This window comes from Lactuca saligna, chromosome 5 (assembly GCF_052625555.1).
Source record: "Lactuca saligna cultivar CGN05327 chromosome 5, ASM5262555v1, whole genome shotgun sequence".
In the NCBI taxonomy this organism is placed as follows: Eukaryota; Viridiplantae; Streptophyta; class Magnoliopsida; order Asterales; family Asteraceae; genus Lactuca; species Lactuca saligna.
Window position 1 is genome coordinate 249,251,524 of NC_136421.1, and position 23,914 is coordinate 249,275,437.

The following is a 23,914-nucleotide window of genomic DNA, read 5'->3' on the forward strand; positions in this document are numbered from 1 at the left end:
CGGGTTTGTTTGGTTTGATAAAGTTAATAAACTTATTTATTGTCGGTTGAAAACCCTATGTACTCACCAAGTTTCCCAACCTGACCCACTCAGTTTATTTATATCACAGGTGTTGATATGAAGTCACATTACACTGAGGATTAAGGAGATATAGATCACTAGTGTAAATGAATGTAAGTTCTGTTTATGCTTATGTTTTTGTATTGACGATGACATCCCAACTGTTTTAAAATGAATAAAAGTACATTTCTTCGGAAATGCTTTGATAATGAAATTATCATGTTTTTCTGGGAACAAATTCTGCAACGTTTTTATTAAAATAGATACTATGATTTTTATAAAGCATAAAGAAAATCGGTCTTTTTTGGCCGTGAAAATGGGGATGTCACAAATATAAATATTGATAATAATCCAAAGGAAAGCAATAGATAATATACCCACAACAACATCTGATGAAATTCTGACTTCCTCTTCCTGTTAAACCACCTATGATGGAACTTGAGCTGCCCCAACCACTAAGTGTGGGCAATTCACCCTGATATGACAAGGCTGATGACAATGATAACACAATTCTATCTCCAGGGTGCATTCTTGCCGAATGTGTCCCTTCCATCCATACCTGCCACATTTAGACTTTCGACGTGCACGATCATGTGTCCCTTCATCATTCGCACAAACATCATGGCCCCTCTGGTGTCTAACACTAGACGTGGAAACGTCCAACTGCTCAGATCGCCGAGTCGTACCATGATTCTACTTCCTCTAACCCAGTTGCCTATTCGAACTAATCTCCTGCTCTTGAGTCACCTCAACCATACCATAAACCGCTTGAACAACCAAGATCTGACCCTCAGACTTGGCAACCAATATATTAGTGACACGACCAATGATGTCGGGAACTCCGCGTGTAATGCTCATGAACCTTAGTGTCCATTTACATGCTTATTGGGCCTGGATTATACATTACATGTTTATTGGGCCTCAGTGGTCCAGTTACATGCTTATTGGGCCTGGAAATAACTTATATGTTTAGTGAGCCTTAGTTGTTCTTCTACATGTCTATTGGGCCTCATACATTCACATACCTACTCGTTAGGCTTTTTAAACATAAAACGTACACGAAAATATTATACACAACGTAATACAATGTTCACGTAAACTCAGTTAAGGATCTAGTGAGACATGTCAGTTGACACCTTTCGAGTGTACAATCGTAGCCTGTAGTTATAACCAAAGTCTCCTAAAGGGAGAGAGAGAGAGAGATAGAGATAGAGAGAGAGAGAGAGAGTTTGTGTATAGGTCTATACGGGGTGACACCCTACACCTGAGCTGTTCGCTATAGTTAGACTAGGCTAGTCTAGGGTGACAAACCTTACCTTAACCAAGTTGGCGTCTAAAAACACCATGACAGGCGAATTTGTCATTATCAAGTATGATTATAACGACTCACACAGAGATTAACTCCATCATAAATTGACGGAATACATATAAAATCTTGTTGATACGAAAACTTACATACATTGATATTCAGTCTTAGGGTTTTGAGACTACAACACTTTTATAAACAGAAAATATCGGATTTTCTGGCGAAACATACAGTTAAATAATACCTTCTACTTACAACAGAAAATAAAGGATTTTTCCGGATTACTTATATATACAATCAAAAAATAGGAAACACACATGCATTAATACTTGATTTTGATACATCATTTTCAAACCATTTTACAGAAAATATCAGATTTTCTGGTGTTTTATGAACAATACAAAACTTTTCATTCAAACATGCTTATGAACTCACCAACATTATATATGTTGACATTTTCAAAATAACTTGTATTCTCAAGGAATCGTTAAGCGGAAAGGTCAAAAATAACATGTGGAATTTTTCGTATTTTGTTACCATTATACATTGAATATTTTGGCATGTAATTTATGATACTATACTTGATGTAAACAATGATGGTTATATTTTGATATGTATGATGATGGTGTTGTCTTGTTTCAATTATATACATTGTGATGATATTACAAGATGAAGTCACCCAAGCCCCCGGACGTTTCCGCCGTCTGGTTCGGGGTGTGACACATTCCAACAATGACAACATTCATTCATGAATCATGATTCAACATTCAAGATTTCAAGAATCAAAATTTCAAGGAAAATTGTTAAACTGATAATGATAAAACATTAAAACTAATAAAACTAAATCTAATAAAATTGTGAATTTGTGATAATGATAATTGTCTAAAACTCTAATTAATAAACTGTAAAACTAATTATGTAATTCATAAATCTGATCATAATCGTTTATTCGTTTACCTGATTCTGTGATTCAAAGCAATTGACTAATTGAGTCTTGATTATTGTTTCTCATTTCTTGTCGTTGAGTGCATCAGTTGCTGGATTGTTGCCCTAGAATGTTGCTATCGCTATTTGCCTGTTTCGTTGCCTGAGTTGTTGACTTGTTGTCGATGTGATGCTCAATTACTCATGCCGTTTTGTTCCTACGTGACCTAATACTTGACTTTTCTGCATTGACTTTGGGCCTAGCCAAAACTAAATATATTATAGTATTAAAAAAAATTTGGGCCCCTAAAAAATAAAGCTCCTGTGCATGTGCACAGGTTGCACAGCCTCATCACCGAGCATGAAGGTGTAGCAAAGAGGATATTTTTAACATTTTATTATTATTATGAACACAATCATACTTGAAAGTAGTAACTTTTCTTATATGATAATCTAGAACCCATATGTCTTGTAGAACATCATAATAAAATGTGTTTTCATATGATACTTTTCTTTCTAGATATGTGCGTGTTAGTCATCTCTACGCAACCCTGCTATTTTGGTTAATCGTACCTTCATGAGATAGTGTACAAAATAGGTAGTCATTGATGTGATATACAACATATTTCATTATGACGTGTTATAGGCCATGAGAAACCCACCTTAAGTCCTCTGAGATACTATGTTTGTCGATCGCTATCTCTCGCTCAACCTAAATATCATTAAAAAGATCAACATATGGGGAACAGATTGATCGGTTACTATTTTGTTCAAGCAATTGATGAATGACAGAGAAAAAATGTGCAAATTTCTCAAAACAAAAATTAACTTGGATCATTATTTTACCTCATCTTTTAACAAATGACCAAAAGCTTCACTGCGCTCTTTCTGCAACAATGCTTTTCTTTTCATGGGATGTTTATTTTTCAGATGTTCTTGTGTCGTCTATGTATACATTGATGAACAATAAAGTTAGAATATATTTCTTTTTTACCTAATATGGACAGAATGAGTAAACGGGTTTAAGCCAATAGTCCTGGCTTAATTTATTAAGACCCCAACATCCTTTATGCTTGTATATATACATCATTATGTTATTGTATTATATATAGCTATCCATATATTTTATATATGGGCTTAATGTGTTATACAATTTTCTAGCCTAAGTGTTTAATTAATGAACAAACTTTAACATGTATCCATATTAAGTGAAAATTTTAATAATGTATTAATTAATTAAGCTCTTAATCTGGATTGCATAAATATATGGACCACTAATCAAACAAATAACAAAAATAGAATTAATAATATACTTACTCAATATATGGATAAACTTTAGTTGTATTTTGCAGTACAAAGAAATCTGATTTGATGAAGAGTTATGGACAAACATTATCAATTGTGTTATGCTTATCATGCTCAAAGTGGGGATTGGTTTAGAGAGGCACCACTAAGGTTGTCGGCTAATACCATTTTATTGCTATGCGACTTTTGCCGCCGTTGTACCGGCCGGGAGTTGGTGTTGGAAAGTTGCCTTATGGGGGTTGCTTTCCAGGTTGACGCATAATCACTCCCACCTAGTCTCTAATGTGTACTTCAAGGCACCACCTCTTGCCACATTTTGGCATGACCCGATGGGTCGCTATTCCTTTATGTGCAATGTGTCAATTATAAATATTATGTGTGTATTACATGAAACTTTTTTTTGAAAGGATTTTTATTCAATTAAGAACTTTGTTGATTTTGAACTGTTTTGGCATCATTATATACATTCATGTGGGAATAGAGACATTCATGATATCCATGCAGAATTTGACTTTATCTGGAGTGATTATATTTTTAGGTAACCATCCTTATGCACAAGTGATGTTAGGTACCCTTGTATGATGGTTCACAAGCTAGCTTGTAAAAATTCAAATAGACATTGCAAATGTGTAACATGCTATATGTTACTTACACACGAGTCTTATTATTGAACATGGATGGAAAGAATATCATGTCGATTTGAAATCAGCACACGAGCCTTAAGTAACTATCTATACGAGTTTGGGGATTATGATATTGAATGTGGATTGGGATATATACATATTACATTATTCATTGTCGATTGAACTTTTTCCATTTTAAAATGTTGATATATGTGAAAATTGCTTGAACTTATTTAGTTAAGTGTTGCTGCCTTTGTTGATTGTATTATAACTTTAAATTAGATTATATGTTACTGAACCCCTTTGAATCGAATTATAGGTCTATATATTTGTTGACTTTTGATTATGGGTTATAAGCCATTTGACTTTAGATTATGAATTATTAAATCTTTGACTTTGGGTTATGGGTTATCGAACCCCTTTCACTTGAATTTAGGTCGATTGTACCCTTAAATTGATATTATTGAACTTACGAAAACTTTGTTGGTTTATATTGATTTTGGCGGTTTGATTAGAGTGTAATATTTGCCATTATTATTTCCTCAAATTGAAAACTAGAGATAGAGTAGAATACAATGAGAACATGTGTATGGTGTCATAATGACATTTGAACTGTATAGTTATATTGTATTGTTATAATCTTGATCTTTGAAACTTTAAATTTTATTTTAAGAATTTTGGAGCGATATTCCACACTTTTTATAATTATAAATCTTTGGATTTGAAATTAAATAATTTTTATAAGTATTTTAAAATAACCAAGGGATGTTTTATTCTGTATTGTGTGGATTTGATCACTTTTGTTGCTATACTACCCTCTGGTACAATTAGTAGGAATTTATACCCTATAATTTTTTATTGGTTTGACGACACACTAAACATTATTTCTATTATTTTTTTTATTATTTTTTTAAAATTCATACTGAAATATCAACAACAAAGTTTGGTGATATGCATCTGGGAACACATATTCGATGACAATGCTAATGGAATTGAACAGATCATATATGATAGCTAAATTATCCATATCCCGAATATATTCATTCAACTTCAATAAAAACAATATTCTTACTGTTTGTTTTTACGACTCCAAAGGTAAGCGGTGGAATAGAGTTCCTAAGTATTTCACTTTGAGCCGAGCAACATTAATTATGGAAATCAGACATAAATATTTTAAACATTCGAATATGCAAACTATTTTATAAATTATCACATCACTTATTAGAATACAAATAAAATATGAAAATTAATTTTAGCAGGCAATCATTAGTGACAAATAAGTACTCAAACCGATGGTTGTGGTTGTTATCACTTAACATGCGTAACGGTCATGAAATTTTCCTTTATAAATTATAACAATATATAACAAGTATCGATAAAACTTCTTCATGGACCCCCTCAAAACTTGTAGAATATAAGATTTTGTCTGTCATGATTACTAGTATGAAATATCAAACCGAACCAATTATTGAGAGTTTAGATGATATGCTTTCATGTAACATGTTGTATGTACTATAAGCTAATATATCATTTTATAAATGACCCAACACCTTTTTTTTTTTTTTTTGTCTGGGCAATAATAGGGAATATGTGTTATTGGCACAAATATGCTTATCCACAAACCTACAAACTTGAGATTACAAACTTGAGAAACTTATGTGATCCCATCTCTTGTACTCCTTATACGCCATTTGATTAACACAATTCCAAGTTCCAAGGAATATGATTCACAACAAATAATAACATCAAGTTTAGAGGTATATTAATAAAAACACTAACAAAATATTGGACATCATTGTCATTAATTATTTGCATAAAAATATCCGATACAAGACGTTGGAAAGACAAAGTCAACCAATATAAGTTGATATTATAATTTAAATCCACATCATAACTTATATAATCTAGTGTTATAATCGTTGATTCACTCATGCTTCCAAACATTACAATCAATGATTCATGTACGATGTATCAATCCGAGTCGATGATCATCCAAAATGTAGAATTTGTCAGTCTGAAACGTATCTTATATCCGAAATGTTAAATCTTATATTATTTTATGTCACGCCTTGATTTCTAATGTCAGTATTGTGCGGATCTGGTTGAAAACCGTTAGCAATACATAGTTTCAAATAAAAATTAGTTAATGTCGTATTCGGCAATAACTTTTTGAAATCTTTTACACCTATTAAAAATTTACAAATGTTTAAGCCTAATAATTTTTACCCCAATAATTTCTGCCTAATAATTTTTACCTAATAGTTCCCCACAAATTAAAACTGCAACTCCCAAATTTCATCGTTTTCAAATGTACAAGTTTGTTTCTTTGTTTATGTCCATTTAAAACCGGGCCGCCTAGACCCAACAAGTTGAAAATGGGCCGGCCCAACAACTTAAACCATTAAATCGCAGTTGCATAAATAAATAAATGTATCTGATTTATAAAACCCTAATCGCGCACCATATAAACTCTGTATTTTTCCAACCGATCGCTTTCTTCGTCTATTTGATCACTCCGCGCTTCTCTAGAATTAGGGTTTCGCAGAAAAAATGGCGGCAGCTCCACCCAACTCCGTTCAATGTTTCGGCCGGAAGAAGACGGCGGTTGCGGTAACACACTGCAAGGCTGGTCGTGGTCTAATCAAGATCAATGGTGTTCCAATCGAGCTCGTACAGCCTGAGATCCTCCGTTACAAGGCGTTTGAGCCGATTCTCCTTCTCGGACGTCACAAATTTGCTGGCGTAGACATGAGGATCCGAGTCAAAGGTGGAGGTCACACTTCTCAGATCTACGCTATTCGTCAGAGTATCTCTAAAGCGCTCGTCGCTTATTACCAGAAGTTTGTCGATGAAGAACAGAAGAAGGAAATAAAGGATATTCTCGTGAGATATGACCGAACGCTACTTGTTGCTGATCCTAGGAGGTGCGAGCCGAAGAAGTTTGGTGGTCGTGGTGCTCGTGCGAGGTTTCAGAAGTCATACCGTTGATCGAAACAGAGTAATTCATGTTATTTTTATCCTAGCATATTTCATTTTTGTTATGTTGCCTTTTGATAGTATGTTGAGACGTGAGACACGAAATTAATGTTCTTCCGCTGGAAGTTTTGATTGAATTGGTTTGATTTTTCCGTTCTAGACATTCATGCCTAATGATGTTTTCATATCTGTTATTTCTATTGAATTTACTTGCATCCATTCTATTGTGCTAACGATTTGTTGATATTTAGAGTCGTGATCGATTATCTCTTCTCCTTTCTCTATATGTTATTTAATCACATATGTTTAACTGATAGCTGTCAGTTGTCATGAACAATTTTGATATCAACAGTTTTGATGATACATTGAAAGCTTTTACATTTTAGAAGCTTGTTCATTTGCTTTCGTGATCATTTGCTTGTTTCAAGCTTGTTAATTTTTTTGTTCATTACTGCATTTTGAATTTCATTAACACAATTTTCTTGACAAGACTTCAGCATTAGGTTCACATTTTATAAGGATTTTCACATTGTTCTTAAAGTCATTATTAAGTTGCATACAATAATATATCCCTAGAAACGTCACAAGGCTTTCAATCACATGATTTCATTTATTGATTTATCTAAGATAATATTGGATAATATATCTCCGAAAAGTCTCAAACAAATTTTTAATAAAATGCTAAAATTATTTTTTTTTTGAATAAAAAAGTCCTTATTTTTTCATTTTTTTAATAGAAAAGCTCAAGAAACCGGTTATTTTATTCACTTTAGCCATTTTATGGGATTAATTTGTTAATTTTTCGAAAAAAATGTGATTTTTTTGCAGATTTCGTCAAAAATTTTATGTAATGTGTAAACATATTTTTTATATGTTTATATCTTTTTTATGTATTTTTGTATTTTTTATGTTTTAATATATATATATATATATATATATATATATATATATATATATATATATATATACTATTTTTTGTATTTTTATGTGTTATTTTTTATGTATTATGTATTTATATGTATTTTTATATAATTTAACATATTTATGTATTTTTTATAGCTTTTTATATAGATGTTTATGTATTTTAATTGCATAAACTATTTATTATCTATTTATATCTATTTTTAAGTATTTTACATAGTTTTTTTACATATTTTTTATTTATTACATATTTATGTATTATTTTAAAGTTTTTTATATAGATGTTTTTGAATACTTATGTCATTTAAATGTATAAACGTATTTTTTTTTTATGTATTTATATGTATTTTTTAAGTATTTTACATATTTATTGTATGTTTTTATGTATTATGTATTTATATATATATTGTGTATTTATTTATTTTTTTAGTTTTCTTATAAAGATGTTTATGTATTTTTATTTATATTAAATGCTTAATTGTATTATTTTTACGTAAAAAATATATAAACACGCCAAAATAGTACAATTAAACATTTAATATACATAAAAATACATAAACATCTAAAATACATAAAAATCTATATAAAAAGCTTTAAAAAATACATAAAAAAATATGTAAAATATTTAAAAATGGATAACAATTTGGTGTCATGCCTTACTGAACAAGTCAATGCCTTACTGAACAAGTCAAAAACGATTAAAATGAATATATTAATCGGTTTTTTGGACTTTTTTATTCAAAAGTGAAAAATTCATGAATTTTTTATTTAAAAAATGAAATTTAGGATTTTATTAAAAATTTGTTTAAAATATTAGGATTTTTCCTTGGAAAGATGTAAACATATAATCCCCTCAATAGCTTCTATTCTATTGCAGGTCAATCATTAATAAAAGACAAAACTTCAAAAATGGTCCATGTGGTTTTCGAAAATATCTAGTTTAATCCCTAAGTTCAAAAAACCTCACATATGGTACCTGTGGTTTCAAAAATTTTAATGTTTAGTCCTTCCGCTTAAATCCGTCAACTTTCTACTATTAAATGAAGGGTATTTTCGTTATTTTAACACCCAATGACCATTTATGAGGTTTTCTCTATTTAAAAAAATAATAATAATAATATATAAATATTTAATGTAAAAGGGTCTCTCTCTCTCTCTCTCTCTCTCTCTCTCTCTCTCTCTCTCTCTCTCTCTCTCTCTCTCTCTCTCTCTCTCTCTCTCTCTCTCTTAATCAAACAACTACTCTTTGGATCTTGACCATTTGTATATTGTTCCCCAAATGGACCATAAGCTTGGACCTTTGTACGCTGTTCTCTACTGTCTTTTTCGACACTAGAAAGAGGCAAGAACATTTGAAACATGAACATAAAGAAGATAAACACATCCACAACACAAATCCATTGCAAGTAATCCAACTTCTTTAAAACCATAAATCTTGCAAATTTCGATATGGGTCTCTGCGCAAATGAATTGTTTCTCTCGTTTCTAGATGAAGATTTGAGTAACGGATCCCTCTTTAATGGAAGCACCCATTTTCAAGAGAACCCATTTACATTACCACCAATCAAATTCCAACAGATCACATACCTAATCCAAATCAACAGATAAAAGGGGGCTACTTTTTTTTGCTTTTGGCTAAGATGGGATTTAATCATCACGGAGAACCCAATAACGAAAAAGCTTTACATATTGTAATCAAGATTTCTGGAAAAAGGGTAAAGACAAAAAGGGATGCTTTTTTGCTTTGTTCTTGAGGCATTTTGGTTGAAAGTTGCGACCTGATGTGGTGGTTGAAGGTTACTCCGGCAGCCTTCAACCTCATTTTTGGTTGGGTTCTAGTCGAAATCAATAGAGAAAACGAATGTGAGTGGTGTTTGGTGGTGATTTTCAGTCGAGAGGAAGGGGTATAAGGTGGTGGTCGGAAATGCACATCTGCAGCAAATATCATGTCAGCGAATGGCAAAGTTGCGAGTGGTGGTGATGGGTGGCATGTTGTGGCAGCTCTGCTGCCTCTCCATTGCGTTCTATCGGCGTGAACTCAGAGAGAGTGGGGCAAGGAAGATGGCAGGTGGTGATGAAGGTTTCTCAGTGGTGTTGGAGGTTTGGGTTGTCCTCGGGGGGGGGGGGGGGGGGTGAAGAAGTTTGAGGGAGGGAGAGTGGTGGTGGTGCTATTTATGCTCGAGTTGGTACCACCGAGATGAAGAAGATAAGGTTTGGCCTTTGGCTGGTCAACAAGTAAAAGGGTGAAGGCACATGAGGGTGTTGGGTTTTTTTGTTCCATTAGTTAGAGAGAAAGAGAGAGAGGTGGGATCCTTGTATATTAAATTTATTTATTTATTTAAAAAAAAAAGTAATAGAAAACCTCATAAATGGTCTTTGAGTAATGAATGACAAAAATGCCCTTAACTTAACGGCTAAATGGTAATAGAGTGAGCCGGAAGGACCAAATGTTAAAAGTTTTGAAACCACAGGGACGATATGTGAGGTTTTTTGAACTCAAGGACTAAACTTGATATTTTCGAAAACCAAAGGGACCATTTTTGAAGTTTTGTCTTAATAAAAATATATAATATATTAATTATATTTATTATTGTTGTTATGATTAATTAATTTTAAAAAGTTTATTTGCATAAGATTTAAATTCTATCATTGTAATTATTTAAAGGGGTTGGCTAATAAGACACCCTATTTTACCATTTAGACAACCCTAATTAATGTTTGAAATGTTTTTATTGGTTGAAATTACATTGATTTCCGAAAAAGATGATTACAAGAAGTTCATTATAGGTTGACTTTTTCTAAAAATGATTATAGGGTGTCTAAAGGGTGTCTTATTAGCATCACCCTTATTATCAAGTATTGTTTTTGTTATTAAATGTAACAATATAATTTTTGTATTTAACGCGACTTTTAGCTATTTTTGTTGTAAGTTATTTAAAATAACGTATTTGGAAAATTTTAATTATTACAATTTTATATCAGAAATTTAATATTATTAAAATTTATTTAATAAATATTGTTAGTTTCTTTAATTGTAATTATTTAAAAACAACAAAAAATGTTTTTGTTTTTAAAGATAACATTATAATGTTTTTATAATATTATTTTTAATTATCTTTATTATAAGTTATTTTTAATGTACTTTGAAAATTCTTAATGATTATAAAAAATAGTTTTATAAATTTTTAAATAGTTGTAAAGATTTTTTTTGTTAATTTTGGATTACAATTTAGGATTAATATTATATTTTATAACTTTTAACTAGTTATAAAATATTATTTTGATTTTTTTTAAGTTTAACTAAAATTTTAAATTAAGTTAACCGTTTAATATTATATAGAAATTAAAAATTCTTATTATTTTGTAAAAGTTGTGATTTTAAAATAACACTTAGTCACATACCATATCTAAGCCTAGGGATGAGCATATGGACTGGGGAACCGGCTGGAACCGGTATCGGAACCGGTACCAGAACCGGAATCGGAACCGGATGTAACCGGTCTGGCTAGGACCGAGACGATATTCTTGTGGATTTTTGAAATTGGGAACCGGTAGGAATCGGGACTGTTAGGATCGGAACCGGTTGTACGTGCAAAAACTGGTAGAACGGGTTAAAATCGGAACCGTATGTTGCTATTTTTCGAAGACCGGTTCTAACATTTGCAGACACGACAAGAACCGGTAGGAACAAGAATCGGTAGAACCGGAACCGGTGCAGCCAACAGTCCGGTTCGATCCGTATTTTCCACCGAGTTCGGTTCCCGGGCCGGTTCCTTTGCTCATCCCTATCTAAGCTAATAAGTTAATTATAATATGTTAGAAAGTTAAAAGTAAAATATGATATTTTAATATTGTAATTTAGTTAATTTATAATTAAAATTTAGTATTAACATTAATTTAACATTATTAAACAATTTATAATAATTATTAAAAAGAAATTGAAAGTAATAGAGGTTTAAATGCATGTGGTACCAGTAAAAATGTCATATATATATATATATATATATATATATATATATATATATATATATATATATATATATAGACACACACACAGAGATAGGTAGATAGATAGATAGATAGATAGATAGATAGATAGATAGATAGATAAATAGAGAGAGAGAGAGAGAGAGAGAGAGAGAAGGAGAGAGGAAGGATGATTTGAGATCTCAAAGTTTCCAGAGAACCCGAGAACTAAAAGTGGAGCGTTGGATCAATTTTTTGGACGAATTAGATTATTAATGACATTTTGTAAATATGACTAAATTTAATAGTATATTAGGTTTTTAGCAATAGACTACAGGGGTAAATCTGGTATAAAAAAATTATAAAAGATCAAATTAATTATTAATTGAAATATCAATTACTCTCTGTATTGTGTTCTTCACCAAAATCCTCCTTCTTCGTTGATCGATCCCTCCTCCCTCCAACAACCACCCTACGCCCGTCAACAACCACCGCCTTCATTGAAGATCCGCGATTGATAGATTGAACAAAGCGGTGGTTACGTCATTCGTCCCTCTCGATGTTTCGTGCCCTAAAAAATTAGCCAAAGGTCCGATCGCTCCGAACCTCCAGATTTTCCTTCGCCTCTAAGCTTCCAGTCTCCGAGCCAGAGGACGACTCGATGTTTGGAAGCAACAACACCGTCCGTTTAATCCAGAGTCTGTACGACCTCGATGATGAGCGACTTTATCTAGTTAATCACAGGTGAGTTCCTCCTATCGTTAATCAATTGGAAATCCAAATTCGACTTCAACTTACAAACCTTTGTGTTCCTCTTCGCTCAATCTATCATCGGAAAATTATACAAAAAATTCAATTTTAATATATCTATTTTACAGCTAAAATTAAATTTGATTACAACTAAATCTCAACAGGTGGATAACCAGGATGTTATATCAGGTAGATGTGTGGATGGATTTGATTTGGGAGATGGAGGTGCTCTGTGGGACATATTTCAGAGGGAAGACTCTCCTAAACTTGAGGAATATCTCAAAAAACACTTCACAGAGTTTAGACACGTCTTTTGTCGACCATTGCAGCAGGTACTTTGTACCACGGTTGTCAAGATCGGGATCCTACTTAGGATTGTTTTTGGCTTTGCAAGATCAGGATCATAAGATCGAGACTGAGATCTTAAGATCCTACCAAAAAATGACATAATAATAAGTTTAAAACATAAATAATACATCACCCATCAACTAGTTTACCATTCAAAAGTTACAAAACGTTTAAATCATTACTCATAACCAAAAAAATACTATCAAAATACTATCAGTTTTAGTCTAGCATAACAAATGGTGCATCCATATCAATGTCTCATAAATCCAAAACATCTTCTCCTAACTCTCTTCCACCCCCCTGCACCTGTAATGGAAAAATATATGATATATCGACCTAAAAGCTATCATTGTGCATTTATAAAATCATGCGATATATAAATAACTCACGTAATTGATCTCTTATAGCTCTTTCAAGAAATTCAGCATCTTCACCACCATCAGACGCTTGCGACCTACTTGAACTTGAACCACCAAGAGGATTAATCCACTCTTCATCTGCATATTGATTAGAAGACTCCTCTTTAGTAATCCACTCATCATCAGAACTAACATCATCAAGATTTAATGTTTTAAGTCCCATTTGATCATGATCTTTTCCTTTCTTTTCTTCTTTTCCATTTAGCTTCAAGTTATACATCACATACACAAGGTTGTTCATCTTTTGTTGATGTAGTCGATTTCTTCTCTTGGAATGTACCTAAACAACAAAATAAAAATGTAACTGGAAATTTACATGCAATATAATAAAATAAATAATAGTCATGTTACGTATAAATTACCATCTCAAAAGCACTCCAATTTCTCTCACAACCTGATGAGGAACATGTCAAACTCAAAATTCTCATGGCAAAATTCCTCAACTCGGGTGTGTCAGCTTCGTATGAATCCCACCAATCAACTGGAGTTTTTTCTTTTCTTGTTAATTTCACTACATTAAAACCAAATAGCCCTCTTGCATTAGTGAATTGATCAAATTGACAATCAATCATCTTTGCTAGGTTCTCATCATCACCACACATTCTTTCCAGGCACATGTATAATCCACCTTTAATCCATCCTGTATTCTCAAAGTTAGAGCTATATTGCATCATTGGATTCAAGAAATAACCCGCCACATGGAGCGCCCTATTAAGTTGATTATACCATCTTTCTTTAATGATCTCATGGATGGGTTCATACCTAAAAATATATACAAACAAGAAATATGAGATAGTTCTAAATTAAACAATAAAAATATCGACAAAAAAATCAAATACCTTGTCTAGACATTTTTAAAGTTTGATTTAATTTCGTTTTTTGCATTTACCATGACTTGGTAAATGAAACCCATGGCTGGTTTAGAATCTGAATCAACCAAACGAAGAACCTTCATTAGAGGACTCGCAGCCTTTAGACACGTCACAACTGATGGCCAAAATCCTTGATGATCCATAATTATATCCTCAACATTCTTTCCAGCATCAATTCTTGTAGAGTTAGTAGACAACCATTTTTCGGAAGCAAACATCGAGATCAAAGCGCCTTTCGGTTCAAACAAACGACCAAGTGTAAGATAAGAAGCGGCAAATCTAGTTACTCCAGGTCTAAGGAGCTCTTTCCTTTTTGTAAATTCTTTTAGCACAGAAATCAATCGAAGTTGTTATAAGAAATATAAGAAACCCTATATAAAATAAATAAATAATCAATCATCACCCATTATAGATGAAGCTTGTTATTTTTCTGTGATGGTTTCCTTATGTTCTTCAATCTTTTCTTCAAAATCCTCCAACATTAGATCAATGCAGTGAGCTACACATGGTGTCCAAAAAAGTTTCTTCCTCTTTTTCATTAACATTTCTCCAGCTGCCTTATAATTTACAACGTTATCTGTCACTACTTGAACAACATTTTCCTCTCCTATTTTTTCAACAAAGTCATCTAACATTGCAAATAATTGTTCTTTTATCTTGATAACATTAGATGTGTCGATTGATGCTAAAAAGATGGTCCCTCTAGGACTCTTTACAAGAAAATTACATATTGATCGGTTTTTCCGATCACTCCATCCATCACTCATTAATGTGCAACCAGTCTTTTTCCACTCCATTTTGTAATCTTCCACTAATGACTTGGTGTAATCAACTTCCTTTTTCAACAATGTAACTCGTATTTCATGGTAAGATGGAGGATTAAGGCCTCTTCCAAACTCACCAACCATCTCAATCATTTTATGAAACTCGGGATTTTTACACAATTAAAGGGGATGACACTCGTGTAGAAAAACCTTGCAATTTGTTGGCAAACTCTTTCTCATTCATCCTTCTTTTAAATCTTATTCAATATTTTTTTGAACTTTTCCTTTTTTTGAAACAAAATTCTTCAAGTTATTTCCTCTAACACTCCTCTCACAGGCCTTGTCATCTTCATCGATTGAAAATACGTCTCTTTTTTTCTTTGTTGTCGTATCACCGTCTTCCAACAAACGAGTGGATTGTACCCTAATTTTTCTCGGAACCTTTTCACAAGATAAGACATTATTATGTGTGCGAACTAAGTGATGCTTGAATCTAAATATCCCACCGGTGCTTATAGAATCACAAAATGTACACTGTACCTTTCGATCACCCAAATCTTTACCATGCTGCCAACCAGGATCTGTTCTAGCCCCAAAAGCATTTTTTCTTATTCTACTTGTTGTTGGCTGTGTGAAGGTAGTTGCAAGTGTTTATCCGAAATTATTTTCTGTCATAGTTGTATAAGTTAGAAAATATTAAAAAATTAGAATTACATATAGTTACATATAGTAGGAATATTGCTAAAGGGACAGGAACCAAAATATTAAACAAACCAATATCTACTTATGGCATTAAGAATTTAAAACCCCCTGGAAGTTAATAATGAAGATATTAAATTCATGATACAAAGTGACGTTATATGTAATTTAGTAGGAAATTGCAAATATACAGCATGCATTTATGATACAAAACCATAATAACTGAATAACTAGTTAATAATAATTAGGGGTAATAAACTAACAATAATACAAAATAGAAACATATTACATTATTACTCATCTTTTTAGCACAAAAGTATATAGACGGCAAAGTGGAAAACGACTGTAAGGGGTCAAAATTTTCTTTCATATCAATTATGAGGGTTTTATTAAACAACTATAAAATATAAGTTGCTATATGCTGAGAAATTTAAAACAAGAACAGGGTCAAAGATGATATTATACGAGCTACAGGGTGCCTAATTCGTTTCTGAATGATCAAGCAACCAACAAATATTTCTTAAAAAGAATGAGGCTAGATTTTCTAACAAGAATAAAGAAGAAGATGAAATCATGAAATAAATTGTCAAACGTACCTATTTTTCTTTAGTTCTAAACATCAATGACTAAACTTCAAAGATGATCTGTGATTTCTTGTTTCTTCATAAGGATGACATCGGTGAAGCAAGAGAGAATGTAGAAATCTAGAAGACGACAACCTGACTTTTAGTTTCTTACTTTCTTTTACTTTCTACCTTGGGTTAATTAGCATAGAAATTCATGAGTCAAGAATCAAGACCCACTAAAACAATAGTAAATCATAAATGGATATGGACTTGAAGTAAATGGACCTTGGGCTTAGGGTAAAGTGGTAAACTATTTAAAAAAAATTAACATTAAACCCAAATGTAGGATCGAATCGTATTGCGATCTTACGATTTGTGGTGCGATCCTACGATCTCGTGTGCGATCCTACGCAATCTCTGATCCTACTACAATCCAACTCGTTTTTTGGAGGTAAGATCGTAAGATCGTGCGATCTTACGATCAAGATCGCGATTTTGACAACCTTGGTCCGTACTTTTGGTTGATGCTTCCTATTAGAAGTTATTTGTGCAGTTATGTGTAATAAGGATCATTTTGCATTATTGGAAAAGTCTTGTGGACCTTCTTACCTTATAAGTTTCTACAGATTAAGAAAGATTCAAGCTTTCATCTCCAGTCTTTTTTTTCTTCTTACATAACTAATGCTGTCATTAGAAAAAGGCAATGATAAAGTAATATGAACTTTAGAAGGTAAACATGAGGTGGATGGTGGAGATTGAATGACTTATACTGTAGATATCTTTGTTAATGCTTGAGTTAGTAGTAGTCAATAACAACTTCATACATCAAGTCCTCTAAGGTTTCATACTTGAATTATTTTAATTCTAGAGAAAGCTATACCACAATGCTTTACGTTATTATGACAACACCACGATGCTTTACTGAAAAATTGCAAACACTACTAACTACTACACTAGAAATTCCTACTTTGCCCCTATACCACGATGCCCTTGATTCAGGAGAAGAAGTTTTTTGTGAAGTTGTAACTTTGATTTTTGTGGATCCATTAACCATCTTTTTATATTAATTTCACTCTTATTTCTTAAGTCATAATCAACATTTTTAGTAGTTTTGTAATATTTATTTAATGATGTTGATATTATGTAGATTCTGATAAGGATAGTTCATCTGAAGATGTATTGGATGCATATGCAGATGCATGTCATTCACAGTAGGTCATTCACCTACAAGTTGAATGTCATTCACCTACAGCTGCTTTATGAATTTTATTTGGATCCCCTCACATTAATTTGGATTCCAGGTGTGTAGTCTCAATTATTATATTTTTTTCCGTATATAATATCCATTGTATTAATTTGGATGTGATTGATATATTTACATGTGATTCATATGTAAATCACATGTGATTCACATGTAAATCATATATGATTTACATGTAAATCATATATGATTCACATGCAAATCTCACGTGGTTCAAATATTAATCACATGTAAATCATATATGAATAATATGTGATTCACATGTAAATCAGAAGTGAATTACATATGAATTATGTATATATGGACACATTCATATGTTAATCACATGAAAATCACATGTAATTCACATATTAATCACATTTGATTCACATATAAATCACATTTGATTCACATGTAAATCACATGTAAATCATATGTAATTCACACGTAAATCACATGTAATTCACATGTAAATCACATGTAAATCATATGTAATTCACATGTAAATCACATGTGAATCACATATAATTTATATGTGATTCATATGTGAATCACATGTGATTTACATGTGAATCACATGTGATTTACATGTGTAAATGTGATTCATTTATAAATCGCATGTGATTCATATGTGAATCGCATGTGATTCATATGTTAATAACATGAAAATCACATATGTATTTTTGTGAGTGTTTTTGCATTAATTAATTATTTTTTCAAATTTCTTGTAGATTTGGAAGAAATTGTGGTGGATATTGAAGATGTGAAAAATGATAAATTGAAGAAAATAAGGAAATATTGACACAAAGACATGAAAGTGCTATGAAATTTGTAGCATTTTTTATTTTTTATATTTTATTTTCTATCGAATAAAATACTTGTACTATTATGTTTATAAATTAATTAATAAAAATGAGATTTTTTATGATTTATTTACGAATGTTATAGTATTTTTATTGATTTTTAAAAATTTACTTTTAAAAAAAATGCATTTTTTTTTAAATAATTACAGTTTTTTTTTAAATGTAGTTTTTTTTTTTTTTTTTTTAAACTTCAGCTTTTTCTGAAAAAAATGCAGTTTTCTTTTAAAAAAATTGCAGTTTTTTATTTAACATTGCATTTTTTTATTTAAAATTGCAGTTATCAACTTTGGATTTTGTTGAGGCAATATTATCTCGGAGTTCCAACAAGGCAAACGGATCCATGATATTTTCATTGGAGGATCCGATGTCCGAGGTGGAATTTCCAGATTTCTTTTTATCTTCATTTTCATCATCAGTTGAATCTATACGCATGGAATCATCAATTAGACCCCCTTGAGTATTATCACCTTGATCACCTTTCAGGAAACTCGATTCTGAGACTTGATGCTTTGGACCAAGGGTGATGAAAATTATGTGTCATTCTTTCGTTAGCTTCAAGAACATCAATTGAATTATCCAAAGCACATATTTTCACATTAAGACATTTATTAATAGTAACCAAAATGTTTCTTTCACTAAGAGTAATTTCACATTTGTCATTCAAAATGATATATTCATCCTTATCCATTACAAGTTCTCTCTCTAATGAATCAATCTTAAGCTTGCGGTCTTCAAAATGTAGTCTAAGTCTGTCAATTCACTATCCAACTTCTCATTAACTTCTATGGCAGATTCAAAAGTTTTAGAGATAACTATCATATCTGATTGAATTTGAGTGAGATAAGGTTCACAGACAGACAAAATCAAAATTATTATCAGTAATCATAGATTTAATCTGCTAGATGATGCTTCGACTAAGTGGATCATTTATAGCCGTGTAGAAAATGTTTGGCTCAACATCATCATCATCATCAGCTTCCGAACCAGAAGAATAATTACCTTCTTCACAATCGATTGATTGTCTATCCATAAGATACAAGTTTCATGTATACTTTTCATCACATTTGTCCCCTGATGACGAATACCCATCAACGTTTCTTGAAATTGTAGTGACAAATGCTTTTTGACTTTCTGCAAGTTCTTGTGCTCGACGAGCATAGTAGGCAGAATCTTTCACTTTTGGTTATTGAGGAGTTTTAGCCAAGCATCCCTTAGCATAGTGTTTTTTGAGACCACATTTGTGACATATAACCTTGGGTTTGACTAAATTTGGAACTTCCCGAGGTTCCGAATAATTATTCGAAAATTTGGGTTGGTATGAGGTGGATTTTCAGTGGGCATAGAGTAGGGTCGAGGATTTCTTTGATGAGGAACTTGAAATCAGTCTTGAAGATGTTTTTGACTAGGATTCCATAGGCATCTGTACTTCATGGATAGAAGTGCAAACTCATGTTGGAAATGAAGTTCGGAATCAACATAATCTGGATCAAGGTTTTATTCAATGGATTTACCGAGCTTACTAAGGCAATTGGACCTCCTAAGAGTTCTTTCAACGTTTGAGCAATGTTGTATTGATGACCTTATAGTTCGTCAAATGACTAACATAGCTTCAGTTTTCTTAGAGACCTATTATTCTGAATACTTGACTTGACATTTCCACATACTTTTCCAAGTGTGTTGATGAACTTGAGATTATACTCGAGAGGAGTTCAGACTACTCCATATGTGATCATGTTGTTCACCATGATCCTATACTGATTTGATGCAGAGGCTACATATTCACCATGAGTGGTAGTGAAGGTGTCAAAGTCATTTACAACAGATGTTAAATGCTTATTCTTCATGGTATCTGAACCTTCAAACAAATCTTGAAGTGTATCCTAAATCTATTTGTAGATTTTTACAACTTTATGCACTCAAAGAGAGAAGCAGGAACACCAAACACCATTTCTGAGAAATCGATTTGATATGAATGAAACTTCTCAATGTCAAATGCAGTTAGTGGTGCAGGTCGTGACTTATCTTGACCAATAAGGGTGGAAACATTATCTCTAACCATTTTTCTTACGGTAACATGAGGACCTTTTTTTACTGACCTCCATATTTATTCACCTTTTTCCTCACCAAGCAAAAATATCTCCATTCTAACTTTCCAGTGATCATACTCTTCAACAATTAGCAATAGGGCACACGTTGAGCAACCTATACTATTTGCTATTTCCATCAAATGCATTTGTTAAGATTGATTAGAAGCAGCCATTGAAGATAAGATATTAGAACTAAAGTGGTTTATAGAAGAGATTTTATCCTGAACATAGAAATGATTGAGATATCAAGGTAATCTACAATCAACTATAATATGTTCTAATGGATTCAAAGGACAACCACTTAGGCTCTGATACCAATTATGAAAGCAAAGATCTGCATGGACAAGCCTTGAAAACTCAAACCTTGAATTAACTTAATATCAATGCAGGCAAATAATAAAGGTCCAATCAATTCTTGTAAACCAGTCTTGTCTCGGAATTAAGAAGTTCAACAAAGTGCTCAAAGTGAATAAATAATATGTATGAACAACGTAAAGAGATTCAAGGACAATAAGAATGTTTAGAGAGAATGGTTGACTAAATGATTCTTGATATTGATGAGAAAGGTGAATGTTGCACTCATGCGTGCTTAACATTAAGGTTACAACTCCTTAAATAGACAAGGATTGATAATAAAAAAATTCCGATAAACTGCATAGACTAAAAGACATCTAAAGATCAAGAGATTGACACAACCTCTTCTGTTGATCTTGTCCCATGTATTTTACTATCAAAAAATTAAGAACACAACAAAATAGTACCTTGAACAATAAATGCACGTTACAGACTTAGAAACATTCTATCTCTATGATGCATCTTGGATATCTTCTGCTTCGGACCATACTTCAGATTGCATGAGGTCACTTTTCATGTTATAAAATCGGTCTTGGAAACCAAGATGCACCCTGAGGCTGGTCGAACAAGTCATTGATCCTCGGAAGTGGATAACGCTTCTTCACCATTAACTTGTTCAACCCCCAATAGTCGATACACATCATGTGAGAACAATCTTTCTTCATCACAAACAAAATCGGTGCTCCCTAAGGTGAACTAATCGGCTGGATAAACCCCTTCTAACAGATCTTGCAACTATGTAGCCAACTCCTATATCTCAGGTTGTGCTAACCAATAGGGCGCCTTGGCTATTAAAGTTGCACTTGGTACCAAATCAATCTAAAAACTCGACTTGCCTCACCGGAGGCAATCCAGGAAATTCCCCAAGGAATACATTAGGATACTCCTGGACAACTGGTACATCATCAACTATCTTTTTTCCCTCCTCTCGTGTATCCAACACATAATCCATAAAACCAGAACAACCCTGCTCAAGATACCTCCTAACTATCGTAGCTGAACAGACAGTTGGTCCACGTTAAGTACGCTTACCTGTATAACAAGTTCTCCCCCACTTAGGGTTCGAACTTGCACTGACTAGTCTTCATAGTGAATCATTTCCCCATTAGTGATCAAACAATCCATCCCCATGATGACTTTTCTCTTGCACAAAGGAATAGGAACCAAATCGATTGGATTCCACACTCGAAACAACTCAAGAGTACAACCCCAATGAAACCTCGATACTCTCACTAGATGATCATTGGTAATACCAACCTCCAAAGGGCACTCTGTCTCACTGGGACCATCATCAAACCTCTTGCTAAGTGAAAGAGACAGAAAAGATCGAGTAGCACCCAAATCGAAAAAACCAGAGCAAGTAATCTACTCACTAAGAATGTCCTTAAACGTTACAACATGAAACATAAGCATAAAAAATAATGAAAATGTATAATAAATGAAAAACATACCCGTAACCACGTTAGGATTCGCACGCGCCTCCTTAGCCGTTAGTTGAAAAGCCTTGCTCTTCACCACAAGGGCTGTCACTTTTTCCTTCTGGCAATCTGTGATCCTCAATTCACTGAAGTGGGTACCGTAACCGCTCATGCAGCCAAACTTGAACAATCAGCCTTCTTGTGGCCCCTCTGATTGCAATGAAAGCAAATCAAATTCGTAACTGGGGTAGTGATGGTAGTGGAATCTCTGCTATAGTGACCAGTCTTGTCGCACTAATAGCAGCCCGAACCACCCACCATGTAAAACCCACCGTGCATCCTATCGTAATGGCCTTAGCCCTGCTGGTCCCTCAGTCTCGAATCAAAGGTCTTGGGCTTCTTCGCTAAACCCCTAGATGTGTGCACTTACTCTTCCTTCCTCTTCCCTAGGTGCTCCATATCAATTTCCCACTGTCGGGCTATATCTATCATGTCCTCTAATGTCTGACAAGAGGAAAAACTAACAAACTCCCTAATGTACGCTCTTAGCATGTCATGGTACCGGGTGTTCTTCATCTCCTCATTCACATCATATTAGGGTGCCAATAAGGCTCTCTCCCGAAGCTTGGTGAAGATCTTCACTACAGTCTTGGTCATCTGGCATAGGTCCTGGAGTTCCCTAGCCAACTGTTGCACCTCAACAACCAGTTCAAAATCTGATCAAAATCGGGTCATAAAGTCAGGCCACGTCATGGCATCAGTGGCTGCTTCTCCTGATGCATATCCAACCTCTTCCCACCAATCCCAAGCTCACTCCCTCAAACATCCTACAATAAACCTCACCTTCAACCCCTCAGGGCAAAAGCTCATCATCTGAGCGTACTCCATGTCTTCTATCTACCACTTGGCGGAAATGGGGTCCTTCACTGCAAAGAACTCTAGTGTCCCACATTCTTAGAAATCCTTGAATGTGAAGGTATGGGTTCCGTACTGCCCGACAGACATCTCAGCTTTAAAGGCCTGAAAGTACTCCTCCACCATCTCAATGATCCCCTCTTTGATCATCTCAATCATCACCGTGATCACCTCAAGGATACCTCGCATAATCTCAGATGCGATGAACTCGTATAACCCCTCATCAATTGGTTCGATGCCAGTGCTCGAATCGGAACCAAATCCCGAACCTCCAGCTCACCACATGTCATCACTTTGCTGAAGCACAACAAATAAAATATTAGTATACACACGAAGAGGTTCACATTCCCAAAGTTCTTCAAAATCATCGTAACTTTCCTTACCTGATGTATAAATCTTGTGCTTTCAGTAGAACGTGCCCAATACTACCTTCCACACCTATCTATACTTTTCTCAAGGATCACCACAAATCCTCCAAATCGCTTCCCTACCATCAATTACTTCACTTGCACTATAGAGCTCCATATGTGCTAAAACA

General features: G+C 33.3%; 2 protein-coding genes across 2 annotated transcripts; one reads left to right on the forward strand and one right to left on the reverse strand.

Annotated features, from left to right (window-relative positions):
- Positions 1-6,673: 6,673 nt before the first annotated feature.
- On the forward strand, positions 6,674-7,353 carry LOC145047319 (small ribosomal subunit protein uS9). The gene has a single exon (XM_078995573.1). The coding sequence runs from the start codon at positions 6,769-6,771 to the stop codon at positions 7,204-7,206; it is 438 nt and encodes a 145-aa protein (XP_078851699.1). The 5' UTR covers positions 6,674-6,768; the 3' UTR covers positions 7,207-7,353.
- A 6,076-nt stretch (positions 7,354-13,429) lies between these two features.
- LOC145046493 (uncharacterized) lies at positions 13,430-14,877 on the reverse strand. Its single transcript, XM_078994778.1, has 6 exons — positions 14,874-14,877; positions 14,488-14,792; positions 14,438-14,442; positions 13,961-14,360; positions 13,569-13,878; positions 13,430-13,485 (listed from the first exon to the last, which is right to left on the reverse strand). Exons 1-6 carry the CDS (start codon positions 14,875-14,877, stop codon positions 13,430-13,432), a joined length of 1,080 nt encoding a protein of 359 aa, XP_078850904.1.
- Positions 14,878-23,914: the final 9,037 nt, after the last annotated feature.